This window comes from Hylobates moloch, unplaced genomic scaffold (genome assembly GCF_009828535.3).
Source record: "Hylobates moloch isolate HMO894 unplaced genomic scaffold, HMol_V3 SCAFFOLD_7, whole genome shotgun sequence".
NCBI lineage: Eukaryota > Metazoa > Chordata > Mammalia > Primates > Hylobatidae > Hylobates > Hylobates moloch.
In genome coordinates this window covers 52202170-52221895 of record NW_026652282.1, presented here as the reverse complement: position 1 = coordinate 52221895, position 19726 = coordinate 52202170, and the positions used below count along the sequence as shown (strand labels likewise).

The window sequence follows — 19726 nt, the reverse complement described above, 5'->3', positions numbered from 1 at the left end:
CATGGTGTATATGTGCCACATTTTCTTAATCCAGTCTATCGTTGTTGGACATTTGGGTTGGTTCCAAGTCTTTGCTATTGTGAATAGTGCCGCAATAAACATACGTGTGTATGTGTCTTTATAGCAGCATGATTTATAGTCCTTTGGGTATATACCCAGTAATGGGATGGCTGGGTCAAATGGCATTTCTAGTTCTAGATCCCTGAGGAATCGCCACACTGACTTCCACAATGGTTGAACTAGTTTACAGTCCCACCAACAGTGTAAAAGTGTTCCTATTTCTCCACATCCTCTCCAGCACCTGTTGTTTCCTGACTTTTTAATGATGGCCATTCTAACTGGTGTGAGATGGTATCTCATTGTGGTTTTCATTTGCATTTCTCTGATGGCCAGTGATGATGAGCATTTTTTCATGTGTTTTTTGCCTGCATAAATGTTTTCTTTTGAGAAGTGTTTGTTCATATCCTTCGCCCACTTGTTGATGGGGTTGTTTTTTTCTTGTAAATTTGTTTGAGTTCATTGTAGATTCTGGATATTAGCCCTTTGTCAGATGAGTAGGTTGCGAAAATTTTCTCCCATTTTGTAGGTTGCCTGTTCACTCTGATGGTATTTTCTTTTGCTGTGCAGAAGCTCTTGAGTTTAATTAGATCCCATTTGTCAATTTTGGCTTTTGTTGCCATTCTTTTGGTGTTTTAGACATGAAGTCCTCACCCATGCCTATGTACTGAATGGTAATGCCTACGTTTTCTTCTAGGGTTTTTATGGTTTTAGGTCTAACATGTAAGTCTTTAATCCATCTTGAATTAATTTTTATATAAGGTGTAAGGAAGGGATCCAGTTTCCGCTTTCTACATATGGCTAGCCAGTTTTCCCAGCACCATTTATTAAATAGGGAATCCTTTCTCCATTGCTTGTTTTTGTCAGGTTTGTCAAAGATCAGATAGTTTTAGATATGTGGCATTATTTCTGAGGGCTCTGTTCTGTTCCATTGATCTATATCTCTGTTTTGGTACCAGTACCATGCTGTTTTGGTTATTGTAGCCTTGTAGTATAGTTTGAAGTCAGGTAGCATGATGCCTCCAGCTTTGTTCTTTTGGCTTAGGATTGACTTGGCAATGCAGGCTCTTTTTTGGTTCCATATGAACTTTAAAGTAGTTTTTGCCAATTCTGTGAAGACAGTCATTGGTAGTTTGATGGGGGTGGCATTGAATCTATAAATTACCTTGGGCAGTATTTTCACGATGTTGATGATGGGACGTATCTCAAAATAATAAGAGCTATATATGACAAACCCACAGCCAATATCATACTGAATGGGCAAAAACTGGAAGCATTCCCTTTGAAAACTGGCACAAGAAAGGGATGCCCTCTCTCAGCACTCCTATTCAACATAGTGTTGGAAGTTCTGGCCAGGGCAATTAGGCAGGAGAAGGAAATAAAGGGTATTCAGTTAGGAAAAGAGGAAGTCAAATTGTCCCTGTTTGCAGATGACATGATTGTATATCTAGAAAACCCCATTGTCTCAGCCCAAAATCTCCTTAAGCTGATAAGCAACTTCAGCAAAGTCTCAGGATACAAAAATCAATGTACAAAAATCACAAGCATTCTTATACACCAATAACAGACAAACAGAGAGCCAAATCACGAGTGAACTCCCATTCACACTTGCTTCAAAGAGAATAAAATACCCAGGAATACAACTTACAAGGGATGTGAAGGACCTCTTCAATGATAACTACAAACCACTGCTCAGTGAAATAAAAGAGGATACAAACAAATGGAAGTATGCTATTATTTTCTAGAAAGGAAGGGATTGAGACATATAAGAACGAAATGTACTTTTAGAATTAGAAAACAAAAATCATAGACAGGAACACACATAAAACCCCATCTTGAAATTCCTACGTGTGCATATCAGAGCAAAAACTATAACTGTAAAGAAGTAAATTAATATGAACAGACACAAATATGAAGCAGACAGGTAGTGGAGGAGGAAATACGATGTACTCTTTCATAAACTACATACTAGGTTCCTAGTATTCATATCTGGATGGCCTTTAAAACACCAGTCTGGGGGTAGAGGTGTTGACATTTTAGGTGTGACTTACTCTATGAAAAGACTGACATTTTCTCAAGTTTATCAGCTTTTAGTGGTTACCAAAATATGTATTTCCAAAGAGAGAGTTATATATAAATATGTATATTTATATATATTGTGCTTATTTTCTTTTAGATATGCAGCACCTATCCTCCTGAAATAGTGGTTCCTAAATCTGTTACCTTGGGAACGGTGGTTGGAAGTTCAAAGTTCAGAAGTAAAGAACGTGTCCCTGTGCTCTCCTACCTCTACAAAGAGAACAATGTAAGTTAAGCAGATTTCTCTAATGAGAATTAAACTTGGCTCTGGAAGACCTGTTTTAAGTTTCATGCTGCCACTTAGTAGCTGTGTGACCTCAAGCAAGTTACTTAACTTCTCTGGACTTTCATACTTCTGAAAGTTTTTGAGAGGATCCCAGGAGGAATAATATATGTGTACTTTGTAAATTGTAAAATTTTATGCAGATGTTAAGTGGCATTTTAGTGTGTTTATTTCTTTTTTCTTTTTTTCCTTTTCTGTGGGATCCAGCTTTGTGGAAAGTTGTGAAATGACAGGAAATTAGTTGTATACAGGATTTTTGGGGGCTGTGGCCTCCCCGTAGAATACAGATATCCTTGATACTTTCTTAGTGCTTTTCATATAATTTCAGGTAGTAGTAAGAAAGCGCTTGACTCTGTGTTTCAATCCCCTTACTTATGTAGGAAGTGATAATATTTATCACCTCTTGTAATCACTCTGAGATCTGGGGTTAGACAAATAGTCAAGTTGTCAGGTGAGCAACCATTCAAGTGCTAAGGAGTATAGTAATGCAATTGGGTGTCATATTATTGAAGTGAGTTGACCCCTTAAAAACCACATCAAAGTGTAATGAATTTCATTAACTAATCATTACCAGACATTCATGTTAAATAGTTATGTTGTTTTTGTGTTAAAGTGGCTTGAAACAAACCACCCTTCTGATTTGGCATTAACTTCTGAAACTAGTGAACCCTGTTTTCTTAAGACACTGTAGATCTTTGCTCTATCTTGAATTCTGCTGCCTCTGCAAGCTTATGGTTTATGTGGGCAATATTACTCGGACTGTAAAAAGTGAGGCAGTTTCAGAAAAATAGCCCATTATGTATCGAGAATAGAATTTCACTAAGGAAATACTCATGATGTGATTTTTTTTTTTTTTTTTTTTGTAGTCTGATTTGCCAAGACTGCGTTGGAAATTAGAGCCACATGCCCAGGGTAGGCAGGAGGTTAAGCCCAATGTCAGTGGAGAATGACTTTAGAGTCACATTTCTCTTTGCTTTGGACACTATCTTAAGTTGGCTCATCCTCTCCCTCTACTCATGGAACCTGGCCAGGGTCAAGAAAGACTTTTGACCATTTGTGAATATAATCACTCAACTGACACACCTTTTCCTTACAGGCTGCCATTTGCCGCTGTAGCCAGCCTCTCTCTGGATTTTACACTCGCTGTGTAGATGATGAGCTCTTGCTGGAGGCCATTAGCCAAACAAACCCAGGGAGCCAGTTTATGTATGTTGTAGACACAAGACCAAAGGTATCTATTTGTCAGTGATTTCTTTGATATTTCTGCCTCTTGCAGTCTACCTCCTCATATATTGAGACATGCAGTGTTATTGGGAAAGTTAGGTTTGTGTATGTGTGTTTATTACGTCAGACATTGTGTAAAATCATTTCAGGAAGCCATTTGGGGCTCCTTTTATAAGGTTGTCACTGTCAAGTGAGGTTATGAGAGGGTATTTCAAACAACCTGGCTTTCCCACCTCAGTGCGACGTTCTGCATAGAAGGCTCCTTAACATCCCTCATCTTTTTTACCAAGTCTGTTCCTTAACCAGAATTTTCAGTATTCCCATTCTGTAGTCTAAATTTACTGTTAGAGAAAGAGCTTCAACTTAGACATTGGAAACTTACTACAACCAACATGTTTTTTTCTGTAAATGTGTTAGGCCACAGTAATTTAATAATACTTTGGTTCTCCCAAAGCACCAGGGTTCACAAATTTTACTGCTATGCAATTAACAAAAAATCTTTAGCTCATATGGCAGTAATTCTTTTTTAGCATCTAGTACTGTTAGCTGATTAAATTTTTTCCAGTTTAGTACAGTGCAGTTTAAATTTTGGTCCCAGAGAATAAAAAAGACCAAGTTCATAAATTTGCCATGGATTTTGGCAGTGGACATGGATAGACCTAGTCAAATCCTTTGATCTTTCTAATAATCTAATGCTGCATGATTTGTTGCAATGTGTTTTCTCAGGCTTTGTCTCTTTCAAATATGAACATTGCTGAACAGAGTGTCCTCATATTAACCTAAGTATCAGCTTAAACTTCTCTCTGCATTAATTCCTTAACCTTCAAAGTTTTGTCTAGCTCTATATGGGCTGTAGAAGAACTCATTGTGTCCCACAAAGGAAGTAAAGGATAGATTCCCTATTCTTAAATGTTGTCCTTTTTACAAACAGCCCCAGAAAGAAATAATTTTGCTTATAATTTGGTATGTAAAGTGTGGCTGACTAAGAGGTTTCATTGCTGATTCTAGTCATTACTAAATTGGTGATTTTCATCTAAGCCTAAGCCAGATGGTTGTGACTTAAGAGTTGAGCAGTTGGATGTACATGAAACCAGATAGTTGCCTTAGACAGCTTTCCGCCCCATCTTTGTGATCCCTCAGTGGCTATTCTCCAGAGCTACCTAGGACTGACTGAGCTCAGGAGAGAAAATCATTTCCCTTTCTGCTCAGGCCCATCCTTCAGTTTCTCAGAAGCTTGCTGTCTTGTTTCAACCATAACTGCATCTGAAATTCTGCAATTGAAAAGAGTTTAATCGAGTCTGTATCTTTAAAAATTAAATAATCTTAAAATAGTAAAGAGAAATACACCAAGCTTTTGAAGAAACAAAAGAGTTGGTGCCTTTTGTTCAAATCTAACACCAAAAAGCCCCTTTTAACAGGTTCCATTTTCCTCTCTCCATTTTCCTCTCAGTTTACTACCTGAACATTAAATAGGTATCTGTTACTCAGATCTGCCAGACATATTTTTAAAGAGTGAATACTGGTATGAGGTAGCTAGTTATCTGCATTAGGTGGCCGACCCAGATCTGAGTAGTGACTACTGTAATTATTATTATTATTATTATTATTATTATTATTATTATTATTATTATTATTTTTGCTGAAGCATCACTCATAACAAACATCCTTGCTACTAGGTGACTATCGCTTATGCTTCCACAGGTGTTCCTTTGACATTTGTCATTAATTTAATGAAAGCTTAGTAACAGTATCAATGTGATAAAAGATCAAAATTACCATCACATTTCCCCTTTTAACAGATGTCATGCATTGTAAACAGAATATGTTTAGCACACTGACTTTTTTCCCTCTGCATGTTCTAACTTGAGTAGTTTGTGCTTTGAGGTTTTTGTATTCTTTTAATACAAAAATTATACCCTGTCCACATACATGCTCCTCTTGCCTTCTGAAATGCGCAATATTGGGAGATGAGAAAATAGGCCCAGAAAACAGAAAATCACTTAATTAGTAAGATGGTCATTATCATAGACGGTATCTTGGCTGCCTTCTAGTTATTATATTCATATTTCCACAAGTCTCATTTACTCCCTACCCCACCCAGCATTCTTCATATGACCTAGAGATTCTCTGATTACCACAAGCTGAACACAGTGTTAAAACAATTGGTGATGTCTCCATTTCAATTTTGTCAGTGAGTAAAAGTCATTTATCTCATGCAGTCACATTTTAGACATTTTTCTAGAATAGCTATTTAATTGGGCTGTACGTGGTGACTTATGCCTATAATCCCAGCACTTTGGGAGGCCAAGGCAAGAGGATTACATGAGTCCAAGAGTTCAAGGCCAGTGTGGGGGATCAGCCAGACTGTGTCTTTACAAAAAAATTAGCCAGGCATGGTGGTGCATGCCTGTAGTCTTAGCTGTTCAGGAGGCTGAGGCAGAAGGATTGCCTGAGCCCAGGAGTTCGAGGCTGCAGTGAACTCTGTGATTGTGCTGCTCCACTCCAGCCTTAATGACAGAGTGAGACTCTGTCTCTTAAACAAATAAATAAAATTAAATAATCCTAAAGTTCTTAGGCTTCTTTCTAGAGCTTCTCAGTTGTAAATATTTTTGAACTTTCACATGTTTCTCAGTATAAAACCCTTTCAGCTGAGAAGACATTTGTGGTAGGCAGCTCAAAATTATTATTTCAGTTTTTTAGATCAGATATCCTCATAGCTGCCATATCCTTTATCTCTTAAGAAAGGTTTTCATGATGAAACAAAACACTGTATCTCCCTATTTTCCCCTATATGAGTCTGTTACTAAAAGTACCTGATGTAAAAACTAGTGACATTCTCTCCATTCCAGAATGTATCTCATCTGATTTAACTTCTTTTTAATTGGGTAGGATTTTAAACAGTTCAGAATGAGGCATTGAGATTGATGAACTCCATTCTTTCATCATCTGGCCTATCTGCTCTATTATGTCCTCCACTATTGCAGTTGAATGCCATGGCCAACCGAGCAGCTGGGAAGGGGTATGAAAATGAAGACAACTATGCCAACATTCGCTTCAGATTCATGGGCATTGAGAACATCCATGTAATGCGGAGCAGTCTGCAGAAACTCTTGGAAGGTACAGGGATTTCACCTTGGCTAGGCAAGCGACCATAGCTTTGCATTATTATGTAAGCAGAAAGCATGCCTGATTTGGGGTGGAATATAAAAGCAAGCAGGTGAGCAGAGTCAATAAGTGGTTAGGTGTTTAACTATTGTACAAATCTAGCTTACATAGTACTGAATTTAGCAGTGTTGGTCTGGAAAAGGGACTAAGATGTGCAGTTGCATAATTCGTTAAAGTTCATCTGGGTCTAGTTGGCATGAAAATTATTTCTCTCTGTAGAAATACAGAGGTTGATTTTCAGGGATAGGCAAACCAACATAAGTATTAAATAAATTTGGGATTCATTTTATCATCCTCAAGGTAAGAAATTACCTTTTTTAAATTTGGTATAAGGATTCAGTCTGATTTCATCACTGTGCTGATGAAGTTGAATTTAGACCTCAAAAGAATAAAGTTGATATCAGACAGTTTTGGTGATCTGTTATCGATTACAAAATGATTAGGATCAGAAAGGGGGCAAGGTGAGATTGGGGCCTTACAAGACTCTTGGGTGTAGAGCATTTCTCCTAAAATCACTACCTAGGATTCCATGATGTTCTATGTCAACTCAGGCAGAGAAAGTGAAAACCTGCCTTCTTTAGTGAACTCCCCATTCTTCCTCTCCTTTCTTCAACTTTGTACTTGTGTAGTCTGCCATGACCTCTCATTTATATCACTCTTGCCAGATCTCATCTGCTCAGTCTGCATCCCTTTAAAAATATTAATGTCCCTCTTCGTTAGGTCTCTTACTCCTTTCTTTTTTGCCCCAGAATATTTTATGGAAGAGGACTTTGTTTTACAGATTTTTAAGGCAAAAGATTTCCCTCTGCTGGGTAATTATTGCAAAGTGCATAAAAATTAACTGGTAATTTTTTTTTCAACCTATTGACAGAACAGGGCTACAGGGAGTAGATGGGGGTGTGGGAGTAGAGACAGATGCTGAGAGCCTTCAGAGTTAGCATAAGTGGGTGGGATTAGGATAGGGATCAAATATGTTTTCTAATCAGAGGAGGTGTTTTCCTTTAGATGCTAATTTAGTCTTCTGGCTCTCTTCTTGAGACGTTTCTAAGGGCTTGAGAGTGGGTTCTACAGCGTGATAAAGCAGAGGCCCAGGCGAGGAGATCTGGTAGGCTTTAGACCTAGTTCTGTCCCTGACTCACTGTGTGGTTTCTAACTAATCATTTAACCTTTCTGCCTCAGCTTCCTCACTTATGATATGGAGATCCACTTTCTCCCCTTTCTTAATGAATAAACTGAGTTGATTGTGAATTTCAATCTCTGCTTCCTTTTCTACCTCAGTTTGTGAATTGAAAACTCCAACAATGAGTGAATTTCTTAGCGGCCTGGAGAGCTCAGGGTGGTTAAGACACATTAAAGCTATTATGGATGCTGGAATTTTCATTACAAAGGTAATAATCAGGACTTTTAAAATTTGCACTGACTTTAATTATGGGATATGTTGAAGTAGTAGTGTGCCATGATGGAAAGAATATTGAAAAGAAACCTAGTTTCTAGATTCAGCTCTGCCACTAATTCACTGTGTGCCCTTGGGCAACTCTCTTTTCTTCTCTGGGTCTCAGTGTCTCCATCTTTAAACAAGGTGGTTGAACTAAAATCTAATGATGTAACTTTTAGGCGGCCACAGAATTCTTTGGGAATATGATTAACCCTCTCCCCCACTGGAAAAGTGAACATATGATGATACATACAGAAAATGAACCTCAATTTCAGGGGGTCCACAGACCCCTGGACTTCACATTAAAAACTCTTAGGTGATCTCTAATTGATAATTGATAATAATTGATCTCTAGCTCAGTTATTCTGTGATATATTTTTGTGTTGATTCTAAGGTATTAAGTACAAGAGTGGTTGTGAAATAAATGCAGAGCTTATGTATCTATGAGTTTGCAGAACTCTGAGTACAAAGACCTGTTTTTTTAAACTTCTTCATATAGATCTGCCTCCAAATGCAGTCTAGGCAGGCTTTGTCACCCTGTATTTATGCTGACTCATTTATTTTCTGGTCTCTAGAACCCTAGGCTCTGTGGCCTTTGTTAAGTGGTTTGTTTTCTTACAAAAAACAAAAACAAAAACAAAATTCAGTGTATATTTTCTCATTTTGACGTTTTGTTTTTATATATTTCTACATGAGAACTCTCCCTCTTCATCCCACCCCCATTATTTGGTAAAAGCAAAGGAGATAATGACTTTTCATATATCTGCTATAATTTTCTCAGTTGAAGGCAATGTTATATATAGCTTCTGGCTTAAAAGGGTTGAAGATTGTATATAATGAACTGCTTTAAATATCCAAGCCCTAATGTTTTTTGCTTTCCTAATCCTGTTGCCTGCACTTTTCATTGTTATTGATGTTCACTATGTGACCCTGTCAGTTGTTTCAAGCTCACTATTCTAACTATTCTTTGTTCTGTTACTTTTTCATAGATTCTACGTCCATATATCTATAGTCCCTTTCTGAAACCAAATTTATTAGACCAAAGAGAGTGAGGATGGATAAGAGGGAGATTCGATAGACAGTACAGCCTTATAAATATTGGTTGAATTAAAATGAATGAACCAAAAAGATAGGCTTGGATTGCACAGTGTTTCTGTGTTCCCTATCTCTGTTACTACCTATCCAGTATCCCAAGCTTGAGAACTTCAGTCAGCCCTGAATTCTACCTCTTCTCCATCTGGCTATTGCCAAGTCCCATGTGTTCTGCTTCAAAAGTGTTTCTCAAATCTGTCCTTTCTTCCCAGTCTCCACTGCTACTTCTCTAGTTAAGATAGCCACAATCCATTGCCCACAGTGTAATAATAACCTCTTAACTGCTTTACTTGTCTCTAGTAGTTACACTTTAGTTCGGGAACCAAATTGCTACTAAAGTTATTTTTCTTGAACATGTCTGATCATGTCACTTTAAACTCAAAATTCTCCATTGGTTATCAATTCTATTACCAATAAGACCCCATAGGCTTGACATTCAGAGTCTTTCACAATGTCGCCCCAGCTTGGCTGTAGTGGACCTCTTGCTGTTCTGTAACATACTGTGTTACTTCTTTTTCTCTCTCTTTTTTAAATGTTTATTTACCTATTTTCTCATTACAAAAGCAATACATGTACATTATCAAAGAAGTAAACATTTCAGAAATATATAACATAAAATGTAAACATTCCCCATAGTTTGTCCCACAGTGCACACACATCACTGATAGTAGTTTAATGTTTATGTCCTTCAGTCAGCACTGTCCATTTGAACTTTTTGTGATGATGGAAATATTCTGTATCTGTACTGTCTAATACAGTACCACTACATGTGGAAATTGAGCACTTGAAATGTGGCTAGTGAGACTGAGGAACTGAATTTATGATTTTACTTAGTTTTAACGAATTCAAATTTAAGTAGCTGTAGGTGGCTGGTGACTACCATATTGGACAGTGCTGCTGTAGAGTTTTTCAACATATAGAGTTACACATATTAATACTTTGTGAAAATGAGCTCATACTGTGCATACTCTTTTTTTTTTTTTTTTTTTTTTTTGAGACAGAGTTTTGCTCTTGTTGCCCAGGCTGGAGTGCAGTGGCGCAATCTTGGTTCATTGCAACCTCCGCCTACTGGGTTCAAGGGATTCTTCTGCCTCAGCCTCCTGAGTAGCTGAGATTATAGGAGCATGCCACCATGCCTGACTAATTTTTGTATTTTTAGCAGAGACGGGGTTTTGCCATGTTGGCCAGGCTTGTCTCGAACTCCTGACCTCAGGTGATCTGCCAGCCTTGGCCTCCCAAAGTGCTGGGATTACAGGCATAAGCTACCATGCCCGGCCCATACTGTTCTTTAATAGACCTTTTATACTTATACTATTTAATGAGCATTTGTTAAGACAGTTCAGTCAGTACTATGTCATTCTTTTCGGCAACTATGTTATATTCAATTGTGGTAATTTAGTTGTTTCTAATTTTTCACTAATGCAGATATTGCTGCACCAAATATTCTTAAACATGTATCTTTATAGAAGTGGATTTTCTGAGTCAAAGAGTATGAATGTTTCAAATTTTAATAGATGTGGCCAAATTGCCCTCCAAGTAGGTAATACCGGTTTCCATTCCTACCAACAGTGCCTATTTTTCCATTTTGGCAGCAATGATTATCATCAATCTTTTTGATCTTTGCCAATGTGATAGGTGACAGATTTTATATCATGTTTTAATTTGTATTTCTTTAATCATTAGTGAAATCCAGCATCATTTTCTGTCCACCAGTGACTTTTGACTCCATTTGGAGCCCTAAACAAAGAACATGGTTGCTGCCGTCACGCTCTGCTACTACCTGAGGTGTCTGCTTAATTGAGAAGTCAAAAAGGTTGAAAAACTTTTTTCCAGATCTCTTTAACTCCTTTTTTACCTGCAACCTGACTACCTTTCTAGGAATACCATTTTTTCTTGTACCCCTATTACAAAGATTACTCATTGTCCCACGTCATATGAACCACATGGCCCAGGGCAGTTTCACTATTCTCCTTGCTCCTTACAAAAGCCCCTCCTCCTTTCAGATCTATTTCATTTAGCTATACCACCCTCTACACCTTCTAGTTACTCTTCCCCCTCCATTAAGGATGTTGGGAACAGCCTTGCCATCTTCTTTTCCATCCTGGTTCTTCCCATCATCTGAAGAGATTTCAGTGTCAATGTACAACTTATCAAACATTCTGCACTTACAATTATTTGAACTTTTTATAATTCCAGCTTTCACATCCTTAATCCAGCTAGCATAGTTCTTCTATCTCGTAGAAACCTCTGTACTTTTAACTCCTCTTTTTCCAAACTTCTTTTTTCTTCCCTATATACCAAGACCGGGTGGTGTAGCACTTCATCCATTCCACCTTGTCTCTTATCCTTCCACTCTACCTGCCCTGCTAGCCACGGTCATTCTCCGCTCTTACACCCTGACCTCTAAGCATTGCTGCAAATAAATATATCCCATAGATATGTTAGTTGGTATTATCACAGGTTTATGCCTTATAGTCTTAGCTGAGCTGAACAGTTATTTTATGTGTTTTTGGTTGGCTCCCAGTCCTGTTTCACCAAGCAGATATTCCTTGTACCTTGCTTTCAAACTGGCTACACCATGGTAACTCCCCTCTCTATAAGCACATATTGAAACATGTCCTTCATGGAAAAATGTATATAATACCTCTTCTCACTATTATCCTTACCAACTTCTTTGCTATCTCAGCGGACATAGTGCCCCATCTTCTGTGTAAGGATACTCACTCTACCTATATTCGAAATTCCATCTCTTCCTACTTTAAGGAACCAACTCTATCAGTTAAACCCTCATTGTCTTACATTTTCAACCTATTCTTTTCGACTGGCTTCTTCTCTCAGTAGTATGCTCAAATATTTTCTCATTCCTAAAGAAAAAGTACTTTTTCAATCTTCTAGCTATTGCCTTCTTTCCTCTTGGTTAGAGCCTTCTGAAAAGCAGTTAGTCTTTCCTATTAGTACTTCATCTCCCATCACCTTTCAGCCCACTGTGATCCAATTTTCATATAATTACTATTGCTCTTCCAGAGGTCTTATGGCCTTTGACTTGTCGTATCTAAGAGTCACTTGTTAGTCTTCACTCTATTTTGACCTCTCTGTTGCATTCACTGTTCACTCCTTTTGACTTTGAACCCTTTTTGTAGTCCTGACTTTTATCCAACTATTCCCTCCTGGCTCTCTTTTTACCTTTTGGGCTTTTATGAACAGGCTGACTCCTATAATAATCCTCCTTCCTCTACTTGCCCTTTAAAGGTCACTGCTTTTTAAGGTCTTTTCTTTTGTCACATTTGGTCTCTGCCTGGGCAGCGTCGACTATGCACACTTTTCAGATAGTGGTGAAATCTATACTCTGGTTCAGATGTTTCCCTCTCCTGAACTTCAAACCCACATATCCAGTTGTCTCACTGGACTTTCCATTAGATGTCCCAGAACTACCTCAAACTCACCATGGCCAAAACGGAAATCTTCTTACATACCCCCACTACTGCCTTGCTTTTGTGCTCATTATTTAGTCTAATGGCACTACCATCCACCTGGTTGCTAAACCACACATTTCAGAGTTATCTTTAACTTTTCCTTTTCTTTCATCCCATGACTAGTCTCTCACTCTGTCCTGTTAAAATGTTCATATTTAAAATCCTTCTTCTGTTTTTCAGCTCCACTGCTACTACCTTACCTCAGGCCTATATGGACTTCCATGATTTTAGTAGCTCCCTAACTGGTCTTCCTATATCCAAACTCATGTCCTCTCAATACATTCTCCTTACTGCCACCACAGTGATCTTTCAAAGATGTACATCTGATCATGGCACTCCTCTGCTTTCAACTTCCTGTTGCCATCAGATAAAATGTATACTTGATTGGTCTGACCCTTGTCCTCCTAGCCGGCTCTATCTTTCCTTATTCTCTCACTTCCAGCTTAGCCTGAGCCATTAAGTGTTCTTCCTCTATGTTATGCCTCCTTCCAATGTACACGCTGTTACATCATTCCCCAGCCTGGAATGTCCTTTCCTCCTGGTCCATCTGGTAAATTCTTATTCATCTTTCCAGACCCACCTTAGTTGTCTTCTCCTCGCTGGTTATCTTTTGTGCCTTTGTTATACCTGGCATGGATTTTTCCCTTTTATTTTTCATTGGTTTGCAGTCATGCATTTAAGTGTTTGTCTCTTTTGTATTCCCAGTGCACATCATAGTTCCTCTTGTACAGTCACTCAGTAATTATTGGCTAGGTGTGTGGATGAATGAATGAGTGAATTAATGTCCTTCTTCATCTAAGGAAATCCAGCTCTTTCTTCAAGGGTCAAGCTTCCCTGGCTCCTGCAAAAGAATATTGTTACTACACATTACTGTATATTACCAGTAGTTTTTCCATTGTATTTTAATTATTTATTTATTTTCAGTCACCCTGACTAGTTTGTGGGTTCCTTAAAAGCAGAAACTGAGTCTTTGTATTTCTAATACCTGGCACATAGAGGCGCAAAATTGTTAGAATGAATAAATGAATGGTCAATATGTACCATTGCCAAAATTTCCCAGGTTAAATAACTGCCCAGATCTTTACATCATTCTGATTGTGTTTATACAAGCGCTTGTTAAAGCGACCTAAGACAGGCACGCACCTCCATCTTAAGTTGAAAGCATTTGTGTTAGACTAAAACAGCTGGAGGAGATTGTTGTCAGATCTAGGACTAGAATGCAGAGCTGTCTGTGTTTTTGAGTGTGAATTCTTCCTCCAGTTCACCTATTCCTCTGAGAATTGATCCTTGGTTTCTTCAGAAGTTTAGTGAATTTAGAACTCCCCTCATCTTTCTTTTTGCCCTGCATTATGGGTTAGTTTTGATATTCTTTTCCTATTTGGTAAGCTCTCCTCTTGCACTCCATTGCTTTCCTTTTCATTCCCCATAGAGGATGCTAATGTTATGAGAAAAAATTAATGTAGCCCATAAGACCAGGTTCTCTGTGCTTTGGGGACTGTATTTGGCAACTCTTTAATCCAACAAGCTGTGCAAAGGTTGCTTATGGTACTTTTTTGCCTCTTGTCTTCACAGGCAGTGAAGGTAGAAAAGGCCAGTGTCTTAGTCCATTGTTCTGATGGGTGGGACCGCACAGCACAAGTCTGCTCGGTGGCTAGCATCCTCCTAGACCCATTTTATAGGACATTCAAAGGACTCATGGTAAGAGAGCACGCTACTATATTTTAATTTGTGTAAGAGACAGATTGCGACAAAATAAAAAATAACTCTCAGACAGTATTTTTTTCTGCCAGAATTAGCTCTAAGTCTACAAAAATAGCTTTTCCAATTTAGCTTCTTTTCATTAAATTTAGGTGTGTACTATCTGTATACTTTCTTTTGTATGTTCAACATACTTCTTACCTATCAGAAGGTAAGTTATATGTAATAGACTACTGCACAGAGTAGGAAAAGCTCAAAAAGTTTGCAGAACTTAATGGATGACTGTCAAATAGACTGTCCAAGGGGCTTATTATCTTTAACATGTCAGCTGTTTGAATGTCAGACTTATGATTGTTTTCTAGTGCTGAATCTAAAGCCTCTTAGTTGATCTTTCTAAGAAACAGAACTCACCATAGTGGTTTATTCTCATTTCTTTGGAAAGCTTGTTTTTATTTATTTATTTATTTATTTATTTATTTTTTTGAGATACAGTCTTGCTCTATCACCCAGGCTGGAGTGCAGGGGTGTGATATTGGCTCACTGCAACCTCCACCTCCTGGGTTCAAGTGATTCTTGTGCCATAGCCTCCCAAGTAGCTGGGATTACAGATGTGCACCACCATGCTCAGCTAATTTTTGTATTTTTAGTAGTGACTGGGTTTCACCACGTTGGCCAGGCTGGTCTCAAACTCCTGGCCTCATGTGATCTGCCCTCCTTGGCCTCCCAAAATGCTGGGATTACAGGTGTAAGCCACCATGCCTGGCTAGAATTTTTTTTAATGGTTAAAAATGGCTTTGTTACTGGTATAAAGCTAAGAGCTGCCTTTGGATTTCTGTTTTTCAAAGTTTGAGTTTAATATCGTGCTTATCAGCATTGCATTTAGTTATGGCTCAGTGGCTTGTCACACGTGAAAGCCAAAGGAAACTTGACTCTGTATATGTCTGAGAGCATCTTAAATTTGAAGGCACCCTGTATAGGCCTGTGAATGAAATCTAAGTTACTTACTTAGTTATCATTTAGGAAATTAACTATTTTATGATCAGTTCAACTATTTCAGCAAAGTGTTTTGACATTCTCGTGTGTATAATTAATTCATTTTATGATTTTCCTAATGCAAACTCTTTCTTTTGTATAAAATGAAGATCTTGATAGAGAAGGAATGGATATCCATGGGCCACAAGTTTTCCCAAAGGTAAAAGTATATTCATTTTGAAGGAAGGGGCTGAGGATAGTTCATTAGGGCGAAGTATATCAAAACCTCAGTATGCACATGTAAAGGAAGGAAGAGGAAGTTGAACATGGCATAAATCTCTTTTCATCAAGAAACAAGTATTCTAGATACTATGCTAGGGCACTAAGGTGACAAAAATAACCAGAATATTATCCCTGTTTTCAAGGAGTACAAGTAATTATATCAAATTGTTAAATATTTCAAGGAAGAACAAGGCATCACAGGCTACAGAAGGAAAAGTGCTTAACATTGCACGAAGAGGTCAGGGTAGGCTTCCAGGAGTACACAGCATTTAAGGATGGATTTTTGGAAATGGATAGAAATTTAACAGGAAGAACAAGGGAATGATGATGTCATTCAGAGGGACTAATATCAAGACAATTCACCTTTTAACCTTTTGTAAGATAAAAGGTACAGATTTGTCATTTTTTAAGGGGTGAGGACAAGGGCTTATATTTATCTGTTGTCTGCTATAAACCAAACTGCCTCACTAAGGCTTTACCTGTGTTATCAGAACAATCGATAAATATTTGTCAAATGCCTAACAATGTGCTGTATATTATATCAGACACTAAGCTGATTCCAAAGGCAAATAAAATTTGAGATTTGGCCGGGTGCAGTGGCTCATACCTGTAATCCTAGCACTTTGGGAGGCCAAGGCGGGCCAATCGCCTGAGGTCAGGAGTTTGAGACCAGCCTGGCCAACATGGTGAAACCCCTTCTCTACTAAAAATACAAAAATTAGCCAGACATGGTGGCGAGTGCCTATAATCCCAACTCCTTGGGAGGCAGAGGTAGGAGAATCGCTTGAACCCGGGAGGCGGAGGTTGCAGTGAGCCGAGGCCACGCCATTGCACTCCAGCCTGGGTGACAAGAGTGAAACTCCATCTCAAAAAAAAAAAAAAATTGAGTTTTACCCCAAGGAAATTAATTCAGGTCTTATTTTCCCCCATTGATATGCATTAATTTAATTTCATTTGGTTGCCACTCTCTAGCCATTTGGGTCCGTTTGTTTATTCTTCCTTCACCCACAAACATTAGACCAGTCATTATGTTAGGTATTGAGAAGACAGAGTTGAATCAGATATAATCCCTGTCTCTTCTTTGAAAGAAAAGAAAAATCAGTGATGACGGTGTAGTATGATAAGTGCTTAAGACAGAGGAAAACATAAACAAAGGAAGTTTACCCATTCTGGGGCAAAGAAGACTTCCTGTAATAGGTGACATTTTAACTGAGATTTAAAGTGTGAGTAGATGTTATTTAGAAAGGGAGAAAGCATTCTAGCCCTGATGTGTTTGAAACCATAAAGGCATTAAACAGGATTACATGTGTGAGGAGCTGCAAGCAATTCAGTGTGGCTGGGTCAAAGGGTGTGTAGGAAGAATAGAGGAAATAAGGCCAGGGAAGCAGAGCCAGTGAGGAGAAGATCATCCAGAGCCCTGTTTTTTTTTTTTTTTTTTAAGCTGAAAGATTTGAGTGTTTTGTGTACATAGTAAAGCTATATTGGAGGACTTTGAACAAGGCAGTGACATGATGTTCAGATCTATATTTTACAAATATCCCTCTGACAGCATGTAGAAGATTGAAATTGGTGGCAAGGGGCTGAATTAGTAGGCTACCAGAATTGATGAGGGCCTGAAAAAAGACACAAGCAATGATACAGATACAAGGGTATTCAGGAAGTAGAACTCACCAGAAGATGGGAGAAAAAGTCTAATAAAACTCAAAGGTTTCTGCCTGAGGTAGCTGGGTTTATTGAGATAGAGAATATAGGATAATACAGGGCAGGTTTGGTGGGGAAGATGGCTTCAGTTTGGGAATTATTTGGCATGGGGCATCCAAGAGAAGATATCCAGTAGGGAGACTATTCAGTAGTAATCTGGAGCTCACTAGTTCTGGGTTGGATAGAGAGGTGGCATAGAGGTTTAAGAGTTATCTGCATGTAATTGGTAGTTTAAACCATGGATTCAGATAAGGTAACTCAAAAAATTGTGCATAGAGGAAGAAGAGCCAAGGGGTGGGACAGAGCCTTGGATAATACTGACACCTGAAAGTCTAGTGAAGAAGGAAGTCCATGAAGGTGGCGGTGAAAGAGTGATTAGTGAGATAAGAATAAATCTAAGGATAGGAAAGAAGAAACATAAGAGAGGAGAATCTCAAGGGAGTAGTCAGCAGTGTCATATGCCTCAGAATAACCCAAGAATCGACTTTGGCAATATGCAGGTTTTAATGATCTTTAGTGATAACTGATTGAGTAAAGTGGTGAAAGCAGAAGCCAAATGTTTGTGAATGGAGGCATGAGTGAGGGATGAGGAAGTGGAATGTGAGTATATAAATCTCTTTCCAAGAACCTTGGCTCTGAAGGGGGTAGAAGAGAAGGGGTCGGGTTTGGGTCTGAGGAAGTGTATTTCAAGACAGGAGATATTTGAGCAGTTTCTTAGGCTGAGAAGAAAGAAACATTAAAGAAGATAAGGTTGAAGATATGAAAGAGAGTGAGTTTTTGGTAGAGTAAGACTTCTGGGCAAATGGGTGAAAGTTCCAGTCCAAATGAAAGATTAGCTTGAGCTATAATGAAGAACACCTTTTCCATAGAGATTAGGTGGAAAGACAGGCAGAAAAGGTGCTATATGTGAATATTAGAGGCAAAAGTTAGACATTTTTTTTTCTACTTAATGGCCTTGATATTTTTCAGTGGCACTGGAGTGAAGGAAGATATGAAATGGATTAGGGGTTTGACAGGGTAGTTGAAAATTTGTATGAGCTGTAAAGATAATCAGAAAATGTTGTTAAGGACCTACACAAAGATTATTTGAGAGCAGTTAAAACACAGCTGAATGTGGAGACTCAATTTGAATGGTGTGAATTTGTATGATTTTATAATTTTCTTGAGCATTATTAATCAGTCAGGATGTGGAAGCAGAGAACATAGCTTTTCAGGCTGATCTGTGGTTGGATTTAGAAGGAAAATAATTACAAGAAAGACCAGAAAGTTGAACAAAATGGGGAGAGAGTAGTTAATAGGGCAGATCATGGAATTTAGGCTTGATAAGGAAAAAGAGAAGCCAATAGGAATCTGGCACGTGGAGATGTCCTCAGATGAGGTCTGCAGGAGTTAAGAAGATGAGCAGCCTTTGGAAATATAATATATGGTGTTCAGAGTGGGATATTGTGATTAGGATTTCAAAGGTGGAGTAAGAACTACTAGCCAGCCTGTGGCCAGTGGATTCAAAAGACTGGAGTAGAGGTAAAGATCAGTGAAGGTAATTTGATTTGCATTAGTTAAGGAATCTGTTGAGCTAGTGTAAGTCATCTACATCAACAGAAAAGCTTAAGACCATCAGATTATTCAGAGAATGTAGGGAAGTGACACAGAGATTCTAGAAGACAGCATTGTGGAAGGAGAAGGTAAATAAGCTAAATAGCATGACCCATAAAGGAAGTGTTTTTAAGGGCATGAAAAGAATAGTAGCTTGGAAGCAGCAGAAGCAGCAGTAGGTGCAAGGAGAAAGCTAAACCCACCTCTGCTTTGTTTTAGAATTATGGTATGTGGAAAGTGGAATGATCAGCATTCTCCATTTTTATTTGACCCGAAGGAAATGTGGTATCCTTGTGAGCCAGGTTGTAATTATATCAGAAGGTAGAGAACATTCAATGTAGAAACTGAGAGTGCCGTGTTCGTTTCCAGTGGAATGGTGTTTCAGTCGATGATAGGGTTGGTAAAGAGAGCATTGTGGGGAGGAAACATTAAACAGTTCTGGGATGAGGTTTCATTCATGTACTTAATAAATGCTTCTTTAATACCTATTTTGTGCCAGGTACTATGCAGTAAACAATATAGATGTGGTCGTTGCTCACATAGAGCTAAATGTAGCTATTTAGATTAAATTAATTAAAATTAAATACAATTAAAAATTCAGTTCCTCAGTCACAGTATCCACATTTCAAGTGCTTAACAGTTAGTGGCTGCTATATTGGACAACACAACTGT

The 19726-nt window shown here is 38.3% G+C and overlaps 1 protein-coding gene across 1 annotated transcript in view; it reads left to right on the top strand.

Moving 5' to 3' along the window:
- Positions 1 to 19726, top strand: part of MTMR8 (myotubularin related protein 8) — a 122854-nt gene that overhangs the window by 38734 nt on the left and 64394 nt on the right. The window contains exons 5-10 of the mRNA XM_032757069.2: positions 2234 to 2362; positions 3516 to 3650; positions 6628 to 6760; positions 8087 to 8196; positions 14381 to 14506; positions 15649 to 15698. Coding sequence (XP_032612960.1) covers positions 2234 to 2362; positions 3516 to 3650; positions 6628 to 6760; positions 8087 to 8196; positions 14381 to 14506; positions 15649 to 15698 — 683 coding nt within the window. The remainder of the gene's footprint in view (positions 1 to 2233; positions 2363 to 3515; positions 3651 to 6627; positions 6761 to 8086; positions 8197 to 14380; positions 14507 to 15648; positions 15699 to 19726) is intronic.